We start from the raw sequence: 11,218 nt of genomic DNA on the forward strand, positions 1-11,218 counted from the left end.
CTATACAAGCAATGCAACAATATTAGCACTTTTTTGCTTTATCTTAAAGGCCAGTCTGTATGAAAATCTCCAGAAACAACACAAGGAGCACCTTCCTATTTCGAGTTGAGTCTGTGGTTGTGTGGTGCATAACTCTAGATCTAAGTGCCAATTCCAACTGAAAATTGCAAAATTTATTGCCAGTTCAATATTGGAATTACATAATTCTGTGAAAACGGGTCTTATAGCCTTCCAAATTTCCAAGTTTGATGAGTTATAACCCATCATGTGTTTTACCTATTGTCTTAAAATTACATCCAGGAATAGTGCTATGTTAGGAGTGTAAGGTGACCAAATTTCAGGCTGGTACTGTACACACACAAGTCAAGGTGTGAATTGCCAAGTACATGGAATTGGAAAGGCTATAAGACCCCTTTTTGTAGATCTGGTTTATTCTGAGCTAGAAAACAGAATTAGTAGTAGGTCTATAAGGTGTGATTATAAACTATACTCATGAATACCTGCTAAAGACACTACTGGTGTGTAAAAGTATGACCTTCATTTCCAGAGAATTTCTTGTCAGGGTGGGAATAGGGTCGACAGCAAAACTCTATTTACAATTGGTATTTCACACTGCTTCTGACTGTTTTATTATAGAGTATATGACTTGACTGCTCTATTAGATTATTAATGTAGAAGGGTTCTAGTTTCCCATGTTCCATTTATTTGTGCTATGCCTATAACATGGGTAACAATTCCTGGGAATGTTATGCACTGACATATAAACTGCACCAAAAATGTTTGAATTATTTCTAAAGTGCCTAGCTATGTACAATGAGCTACACTATGAGGCACTCTCCCCCCCCCAAGTATAGCATTGTTTTAGTCAGTTAATTGGGATTACGTTGAAGGCTTTGGTGGTAACAGTCTTAACTTGATCATTCTGTGTGAGATGCTCGTCAAATAGTTAAACCAATATTGCTGCTGGTGTTTGCTTGATTTCTTGACCAATGAATATGGTAATGAATTAGTGTAGGACTAGATTTATTGGATACTCCAATTTTAATGGAGTAACATATTTCACTGTTCAAGAGAATTAAGATCAGTTTGTAAATTATTGTGACAGTTACATACCATCTTGATGGTTGTGTAGACCATCTGCATATAACTTATTCTTACATTTAACATTCCGTTGGCCAGTAGAGGTTGTTAATGAAATAATTGTGCCACTACATTAAGTATCTCTTTAGTGAAATGTTACACTACTGATACACATTTTGTAAACGCTTTTATAAGCAAAAAATAATGGTGATGATTATAAGTCTATTCACAAGTGCATCAAATAGTCTGAATCATGTGTTCACTCCTTAAACCAACCAGTATTACAATGAACTACAGAATTTAGCTATAGGTCATGATCAGATACAGTACAACAGTGTAGCTCCTACTACATGCACAGTAAAATATTTTGAGGGGTTCTGTTGCATCCCAAGCAACCCCCTCCCTTATGAAAATTCTTTGTCAGTATGTACTGGCAACAGAACAATGGCTTCTCATAACAAATACTAATGACAATCAAATTTGAATATTAAAAATCTGAGCTACAAATAAACATTTATAATAAATAATTAAAACAGAGAGCATGAACTCTATAGTTTGGCTGACATGGTTGTAAACTTGATGTGACCATCTGACTTGCGTTGTAAGAGATATGATGAGTTGTTACGTACGACTCTTGAGAGAAACCTGTAGTCCTTGAATGTGTGAGCCATTGTGTACATGTTTAACCTGTTCAACTGGAAATCCAGTGCAGCTGCATCCAGCACTTTCAAAAAACTGCAGTAAAAATTCAAGTGATATACACTGTGATGACATCTAGTATGGTAATTACAGTATAATATCAGGAGCTTGTGAGCCACCAAAGTTGGAGAAGGAGCATGAAACTAAGCTCCATGACAATCCAAATTATGTACCAGTGTTTGAAATAAAATTGGTTTACATCATGTGCAAATAGATATGTAATCGACATGTGTGATTCCCGTGCAATAATGGATGTTCCAGCTACAGTTGAGGTAGAGACGAGTTCGCCACCATCAAAGAAGAGAAAGACTTTGAGGAAGACTCAACCAACATCACGTGCACTGTTGAAGAAGTGAAGGGCTCAACAATCAAAGATGAGAAGGACTCAGCCTTAGAGCTGTGAAACTGGACAGAATATCATAACCAGTTACTGGGCAAATCATAACTGTCGGTTATCCGGTTAACTGAGCTTAACAAATTTTTCTCTAATTTCTATGCTGGACTTAATTTTTAAGCTACATGCACCTTAAAATTTATAGTTGATTATACTTGTAGTGGAGGCAACAAGTCATTATAAATAAAGCTGAATCCTACTACAAGTTGTGATATCAATGTTGAAGAATGAAAAGAGTACCCAAACCATACATTTTTGAGTGAAAATATTAGGGGTCAGTTATCTGGTTATGAGAAAAAATAACTGATAACTGAATTTATAAAAATAACTGGCCATGGTCGATTAATCGGTTAACCGGTTAAGTGTCACAGCTCTACTCAACCTACAAAGTGTTGGCAGTGAGGATCAGCAACCTCAAGTAGAATTTCCTTATATGGAAACTAATTGGCGATTGATTTGGATAGTGATAGCACCTGGCAGGCAGTGTAAGTTTCATGCTCCTTTGCTGCCTTCAGCGGCTCATAAACTCCTGATAATATAATATGGATTGAAATGAAAAGAATTGTGGACAAAGCTTTGTGATGGGTTTATAGCAATTCCTCAAATCTTTCTCCAAATCCCCTTGTACAGGGCCCACAATCTAAAAAATCAAACTTTACAAATTGATCTCCATTCTGGGATGTTCATTGTTATCACATTGCTAGATCCACCTGAAACCAGAGGCACAATTGTTGTCTTCACAGAAATACTTTGTAACTACAACAACTCTAAATAAGTAGCAAATTTCATCTAGTCCTTTGTGCAGAGCACAAAATTTTAAAAATAAATTTTGCATCTTGTGAGATACTAAAAGCGATATTTCTGTGAAGACAATAATCATACCTCTGGTTTCATGGTGGATCTAGCAATGGGATACTATGATGAATATCCCAAAACGGTAGGGCGATCAATTTGTAAAATTAGCGCTTTTTCAAATTGCGGACCCTACCTTGCATGACAAATACACATCATGTTTCTGAATCCAACAGTAACCACTTACTTTCGGTGATTGAATTTTTGTTTGCTGTATTTCTCCAACATTTCAATGTAATATTCAATCAACTCCATTCTCCTATAGATAGAACACTCTGGCTGTAGAACAAAGGCTAAAAATTCTGCCAAGTCATGTTGAGGAACATCAATCCTTGCCAGTTCCCAATCATAAATACACAACTGTCGAGGATCCTCGTCTGAGCTAGCACCTTGGTCAGATGTGACCTTACGGATACAAATATTTCTTGGGTTGCAATCATTGTGGATCAAGGTCTTTGGAAAACTGTCAAAGATTTTCCACTGTTCATCAGCAGAATCAATAGCTTCAGTTGTTATTTTTACCCTAAACAGTGAAATAAACATTATATATATGTTTCTATTAAGCAATTTCAACTTACACTTGACTTGTCCAGAATTCAGGAAACTCCCTTGCAGCATTAGCTAACATGGCCTTCCATAGCGGGCGTAACTTGATGGCCACATCACGAGAATGAGCATGATCCATCCATGATTGTTGACTTAACCACTCCACCTTGTCCATGAATAAGGCATGAATTTTGGCCATGTCACGAAGTACAACCTGTTAATCAAATGATGTGACTAGCGCACTATCTCACTTCACTTCAAAGGGAAACTCTGGTAATACTGTATGTGGCTGGATCTGGGAAAAGGGGTCTTATAGCCTTTCCAAATTTCCAAGTTTGAAGAGGTCATCATGTGTTTAATCTACTGTCTTAAAATCACATCTAGGATTAGAGCTATGTTAGGAGTGTAAAGTGACCAAACTTCAGGCTGGTACCATACTCACAATTCAAGTTATGGATTGCTAAGTACATATAATTGGAGAGGCTATAAGACCCCTTTTTGCGGATCCAGTCACAAAATTATGTCAAGTCCATATAAGGACATCAGCATGTTATAACAATATTTTGTTCAATAGGGATTCTCCCACAGAGCTAGGCCCTGGCCTATTATTACCTATTATGCTCAAAATTATGCTTTCAAATCAAGATTATGCTCTAGAACTGACTGTTTTATTAGAGTATATCAGCCTTTCCTGACTGTTGTATTAGAGTAAGTGACTGCTCTATTAGAGTATCTCGATCTTATTTCTGCAAAGTGTGAATAACCAACAAAGAAACGGTTTATTAATAAGTTATATTACGTGTTTTATATGAAATGCATTAATAATACTATTGGCAGTGATAATTTTGCTTTCTTTCGGGCGCGCGTACTGTACATTTTAATTAATTTTTCAAATACTGTCCATATTATGCTGGCATTATGCTTGATGCTTTTGGTAACCTATTATGCTTTAAATTATGCTGGTATAATTGGCCGGGGCCTACACAGAGCTATGTTATAATACCATTGCATCATTCATCTCTTGTCTTTATTGCTTAGATCCCTACTGCATTTTAAAATTAATAATTAATATATTTTAATTTTGTTGTTATCAAGACTCACGGTAGTGAGTTGTGCAACCAAGGAAAGTAGGGCGCGTGACTACCGTGAGTTATTTACATGAACAACTAGCTCTAATAGAACGCACACCTAAAACCTACCTTTAAAACTATTCTTTTGTAAAAAAAAATGTCGCGATACAACAAAACCTTTGGTATATTGTTATATAAGCGTATTACTAAGTAAGTAATTCCTGTTATATTTTAGTAACACCACATGAAATTTTGCTGAAAACATCGTATTCTTCTCCTTCTTCTCCTCCTCCTTCTTGTTTGCATACTCGTTAGCGCAAGCCGCTCATTTTTTTTACTCTTATATCTTAGATTGTGATAGTTCTACAGCCTTGGATTTGCTATCACAAGTTCTTTGGCTAGTCAAGTTTCTTCAGTACAAACCTTGGAACTCCACCTCTCTTGCGAGAGCCACCATAAGCGATTTTCTCAAAGTTTGATTCATTCACTCTTGTGCTTCATGGGACAATCTTTGATATGTAATTAAACATATGGAGTAGTTTTGCTCGATTAAGACCTGCCGTTTTTCCGTGTGCTCATAGGATAATAATGTCGCCTACACTAATTGCTGATTTATTTTGCGGTCTTTTAGAACTCTATCTTAAATTTAAGACACCTCTAAGTACAGTAGCATTTATTTACAGTTGGTGAACTCGGTGCAAATTTGGCCTTAAGCGTCAATGCTAGGTGAGCATGATCACTGTAATAAACTCAATAACTTGCTATCGCTCATACTATTCTCATAAGTGTTTGTTATTCAGTTGTTATTTAATAATGGGTCTGAACTAATGCAGCCCACAATACAGCTTTGTTTGATTTCAAGGGATAATCCAGTATAATAAGAAGTTTGGGGCATATTCTCACCTGCAGGGAAATGGCCTTACTCAATCTGTTCACTGATGGTTTTAATGGTGCCTAGAAGCCATACCCTACCGAGGTTGCAACACAGACCTATTTGTACCAAATTACATTCTTTGGTTTTGCCACTTCATTGTCCCAAGCTATGATGTAGTACACACACTAACTGTTGAAGCTGTTGTGGCTTGTATGAAACTAACTATTAGCTTTATGCAATATTTTTTTGGTCTTGCTCAGTGACAAAAATGTGTGATATCCTAAAACAAAAGCAGCCTTGGGGCTGTAAAAAAAGGTGCTGCCAAGCAAAGTAGGATCAGTCCAACAAACTTATTCAACATGACTGGTAAGAACAAGGACTGATATCAAGTTGTGGCCAAGTGATTGCAGTATTACCCATTCTCTTTGTATCTAGCTATAGCTATATAATAAAACTAGAGCAAATACACATGCAACTGTTATTAAATTGTCATCTGGCCGCTTTTTAAATCACACACTACAAAAAAGCGGCAATTTAATAACAGTTGCATGTGTATTTGCTCTAGTTTTATTATATAGCTATAGCTAGATACAAAGAGAATGGGTAATACTGCAATCACTTGGCCGCAACTTGATATCAGTCCTTGTTCTTGCCAGTTGTTTAATAGATTGATCATGGTAATATTCCAATCTACTTAGCTGCAACTTGATATCAGTCCTTGTTCTTAATAGTCATGTTGAATAAGCTTGTTTGACTGATCCTACTTCGCTTGGCAGCGCTCTTTTTTTTACAGCCCAAGGCTGCTTTTGTTTTAGGATAGCTATATACAGCTATGATATGCACATGTGACTGTTTTATTAGAACATCGAATGTGGCTGTTGTATTAGGGTGACTGCTTTATTGTAAGAAGTGTGCGTTTAATTGCTATAAGTACAGGTACATCGTTAAGAGGCATGTCTCTCAATCGTTATTGGTGCAGTTGTCTACCGGCAATACATCAACGTGAGCGCTTTAAACACCGAAGGGTTGAGGCAGCAATTTGACAATTGCGGTTCATTATTAGGGCGATCTTGTTTGATAAGGAAAGTGCTGATACAGAAAATTAATGCCTTCATATGGTTTGCTAGCATGAAGAAGACTATTTAATCAAAACAAGTAGAAGTAAAAATTAGGAATTTTATAGGGATCAAAAAACAAAAAAGTAGGGAAACAAGGGAACAGCTGAAAGTTGTGAAACAAGGAAGGTTGCCTATACCTGCAGATATACTAGTGGACATCTAATCCCTACTCTTCAGTCTATAACCATGACTGAATTAGGGATTACATGTCCACTAGTATATCTGCAGGTATAGGCAACCTCCCTTGTTTCACAACTTTCAGCTGTTCCCTTGTTTCCCTACTTTTTTGTTTTTTTGATCCCTAATCCAGCTTAAAATTCTTAATTTTCCCTTCTATTTGTTTGTTTGCTCTTTTAATAACACAATTGTGACTACTGAATCCACAAAGAACAATACAAGAAACTTCTCTGCAATGAATCCAGTTGCTATGGAAAATGTGAGCAAAAACCACGATAAAAGCCATATTGTGCTATCGCAAATTGACACCTTGCGTTGTCAGCGTAAAGAACTGGAACATAAGGAAAGTCCATGATACGTGCATTGTACGTACTGTGGTTGGCGAAAAGGCACATCTCGGGACGAAGTGATGTCGAACAGTGAAAAAATCAAGTCCGTAGCCTTATCCATTGTCGAGTTATACTTGGCTGAAGGCATCAGTTAGTTAGTTAGTCAGAATAAAATTCTGTTCAATAGAAAATTTTAAAAATTCCATAGAACTTGTTGGGATCACTCTAAAGGCATTTTTGGGCTTGGCTATGCCTAACCAATACTGCCAAGCTGTTATGAAGGAAATTTGAGGCTGGTTTTAGCGTGATATTTTTTGGCAAGAAAGCCCAAAACTGCATGATCCCTAATATAAATTACTACTGTACTGTATGATTCAAGAAAACACATGGTGCAGATGGCAGACACTTGTCAGAACCAGAAAAGACATATCCGACACATGAGTTTGTTATTGTGGCGTGATAACTATAGGTTGCACCATTTAGCCTATAACCTTGTGACTGTGGTCAGACAGATAGGCAAAACAAAAATTGAATTTAAAACAATAAAAAAATTCAATATTAATTTTGACCTTATGTAATGGATTAGATGCTATAAATGCTAAAACTCTTCTGAATCCATAAGTTGCTTTTTGTCAAGCAAAAGATTTCTATGATGATTATTGGGAGCAGCAGTTTTGAGTTATTTGGGGGAGGGGATACCATAATACTACCATGCTGTATGATAAATTTAAGTGATTATAGACTGGCTATCAGCTTGCATACAGTTCTACATATCATGTTCCCTTGCTATATAAGCCAAATTATACACCCTCAGCTTGGGTGTACATATTAAATCACGTAAGCCCATGATACAATATGCAAGTTGTATACATGGAGAAATGATCTAACTAAATAGCAATTCTAAACTTTATGTGTTTGTGTGCACATGTATATACGTGCATGCATGTGTTTATAGTGAGTGGTGATTGGTGTAAACATTAAAATAACAGGTTTAGCTGGTTTGGTACCTTAATATCAGCAGTAGTCCATCCTAAGATATCATCAGCAGTGTTAAGATGTGTGAAGTGTTCATTTGAGAGATACTCCATGACATACACAAACATGTCCTATTAAATACATGAAACAGGATGGTAGTAGTGATGGCTGAAACAACTCACCTTACTTACGGAGGATATGCTGTGATACATTTGTGGTAGAAACTGTTGAAATTCTGGCTCCTTTATTTGAACAATGGCTAATTCTCTTGTGTGACAAAACCTGTAATGTTTAAGTATACATAATAAATATATAGTTAGCTAGCATATAATAAGGTTTCTATACTATATAGAGATGTACAATTTGGATGAGGTAAACCTACAATAAGTGTTTGAAAATTTCAGGAGATAAAGAAAGAGTCAGAGAAAGTTTTAAACTGTGTTGCTATGAAGTTTCGAAATTTACTCTTTATAGTGTCAGTACTACACTGTGACAATGACATCTGGAAAGTAAGCTAACAGCAAAGGTGTTTCATTTTTGGCTTGTTTGATTTTCCTTTGATGAATATACTCAGTCAAGTAAACAATCACAAGCTAGACTACAAGTTACTAACTAGCCTTCCATAGCTTTATATTTTAGATGGTGATTTCATATGCCCACAGACATCAAATGACACTTTGTGTAGTATGCTTATCGATAGGCAAAGACCAGGAAACAGAGAACACACTAACTGATACATTGAGTGCTATGATTTTATAAATCATCATTTTGAAAACCTGATTTCATTATGGTTAATCTAAAGTGTAAATGGTGTGGGTCACTTTACAACCTAATGGTGAAAACGTACGACTGTTAGTTTTAATTTACAGTATACCTATTAAGTTCTAACCTAAATCCAGTCTCCATTTTATGCCTCTCATATTGAACTGCCAAGTCTAATCCACATGCTTGTGCCATCTTGTTGATCATAGTAGCTGTCTCACTATCAAGTGGTTTAGACTTGATCACAACTGGCCACTCCACCATACTACCTGCTGTGACAATCACCACACAATCATTGTCAGTATACCATACCTGAGTGTGTAGTGTAGTTGATGATGTATCCAAAATGACCAACCTTCTTTGAGATTTCTGTCTTGGTTAGTTCAGAGATGATGCTATTTCCTGCATCAACCTAAAAATGCATCAATTATATTATTCATGGCAACTCAATTAAATGATCACAGTGTATTATGTAATCTGGTATAGTGCTTATATTACCAACCTTCACTGGCTTCCAGTCTTTTAACATTCCTTTGGAGCCAACCACCTTACTGAAGAATTCAGCATTGAGGTGAACTTCACGTAACCCATTCTCTGGTCGGTTGCGACCAAGTCGTTCATGAGAGGATGCAAAGTGGCCACTGGCTACAGCAGCTATTGTTGAAATATCCAATGCTAATGTAAATCCAGCGATTATCTCAACAAGCCTTCGAACTGCTCCCTATAAGTTACATCATTTTGTAAACATAGTGAATTTTTGTGATGCTACCGTACCTTTCCATGGCACCCCATAACTTGTAGACATTCTTTCTGTGTAGCTAACATTGTACCTCCTCCCACAGTAGCTGCAATCACACTTGGCAATTGCATGCTAACATAAATACCTCCTTCATCAGCTTTATCTACTCCAAACATCTTTCCATTATTTTGCTGTAGCACTTTCTTTTGTGTTTCAATCAAGTGTTCTTTGCTGATCGGTGATATGTGTAGTTGTGCTGTGGCACTCTCAACAATGTTGGCGACATCTTGACCAGTGGCCATAAATACAGAAGCTATCACATTGGCAACATTAATATTTGATCCCAGGACTCCAAGCCGAGTAGCTCCTTCTTGTATAATGTGGTGACACTGGAGCAAAGTTTCACTGTCAATCTGAGATAAAGAAAAAATGTGCATGCATAACTGAACTTCTTTAGGTGTGAAAGGATTTGTGTTCTACATGTGTAGGAATGCAAAACATGTTGTAAAGTTATAGATCATGTATAGCACACAGAATCCTTATTAGCTACTTTTAGTTGCTTGCCTTCAATACTGATCTCAGAATTTGTTCTGGTATCCAGGCTTCAGCTTGTGCAAACCATCCTCTGGTATTTTGTAAGTGTCCAGCTGCCATCTTCTTGTCGCCACTCATGTTGCCGTCAATATAAAACTTCACCACCCTCACTCCTTGTAACTCTTCACCAATTTTAGTGAGTGCCCACTTGCAAGCATGCCATGTGACACTTGTAGTCATGTTTTGTCCTGCGGCATCTCCTGTCTCATAGATGAACTGGACAACTAGTGTCTTTCCAAAGAAGTGTGGTACTAGCTCACGAAGCACACAGTGTTGGCTGAAGAGTGTCACCTGCTGCTTTAAGTGTCGTAAGTTGTCTTTTAGCCATTCCCAGACAATTTGTGTTTCACGAATGCTTCTCATGATGAATGCTGGAGCTCGGAGCATTTGTTGTTTTCCCACATGAACCATCACACCACCAGCCCTGCTTAAAGCTGTAGCTCCCCGTGTTGCTGAGGCTATAAGGGCACCCTCTGTGGTAGCAAAAGGACACAAAACATGTCCATTGACATGATCTCCATGTATTAATAAAGGACCAGCAACCCCAACTGGTATTTTAGCTAGACCAATAACATTCTCAGCGTTTCCTTTGAGTTTAGCAGTAGAACAACCAATATCACTTCCTTCGTTAGCCCACCACTCGCCAAGATGTGTCAAGTTAGCTGATGTGAATTTCTCAACCCACTGGCGTCTCTTGTCACACTTCTTGACATCGTAGTAGCCTCGCAGTGGAATCCTCGGTAGTCCATAAGGATCCACATCATCGAATTCGCTTGCTTTCGCTGACTTTTTCTCGTGATTGTTCTGCGTATCAGAAGACATTCTACCGAGCTGATTTAAAGTGGGGACAAAACTTGTTCTGGTAATGCTAATAAACTAATATAAATACCAATCTCACTTGCAAGTTAACTACGTTTCTATGGGTCGCAGAGGTATGCTATATATAGTTAGCTAATAGACGACATCCGGCCATTAGCTACGTAGCTGGGTTTTAAAATTGTTGTAACAG

The 11,218-nt window shown here is 37.3% G+C and overlaps 1 protein-coding gene across 1 annotated transcript; it reads right to left on the minus strand.

The window, feature by feature from the left end:
- Nucleotides 1-1,481: 1,481 nt before the first annotated feature.
- LOC136240391 (uncharacterized) lies at nt 1,482-11,167 on the minus strand. Its single transcript, XM_066031358.1, has 10 exons — nt 10,180-11,167; nt 9,651-10,028; nt 9,379-9,597; nt 9,189-9,288; nt 9,004-9,145; nt 8,297-8,396; nt 8,147-8,245; nt 3,604-3,785; nt 3,213-3,548; nt 1,482-1,815 (listed from the first exon to the last, which is right to left on the minus strand). Exons 1-10 carry the CDS (start codon nt 11,029-11,031, stop codon nt 1,629-1,631), a joined length of 2,595 nt encoding a protein of 864 aa, XP_065887430.1. The 5' UTR covers nt 11,032-11,167; the 3' UTR covers nt 1,482-1,628.
- Nucleotides 11,168-11,218: the final 51 nt, after the last annotated feature.

This window comes from Dysidea avara, chromosome 12 (genome assembly GCF_963678975.1).
Source record: "Dysidea avara chromosome 12, odDysAvar1.4, whole genome shotgun sequence".
NCBI lineage: Eukaryota > Metazoa > Porifera > Demospongiae > Dictyoceratida > Dysideidae > Dysidea > Dysidea avara.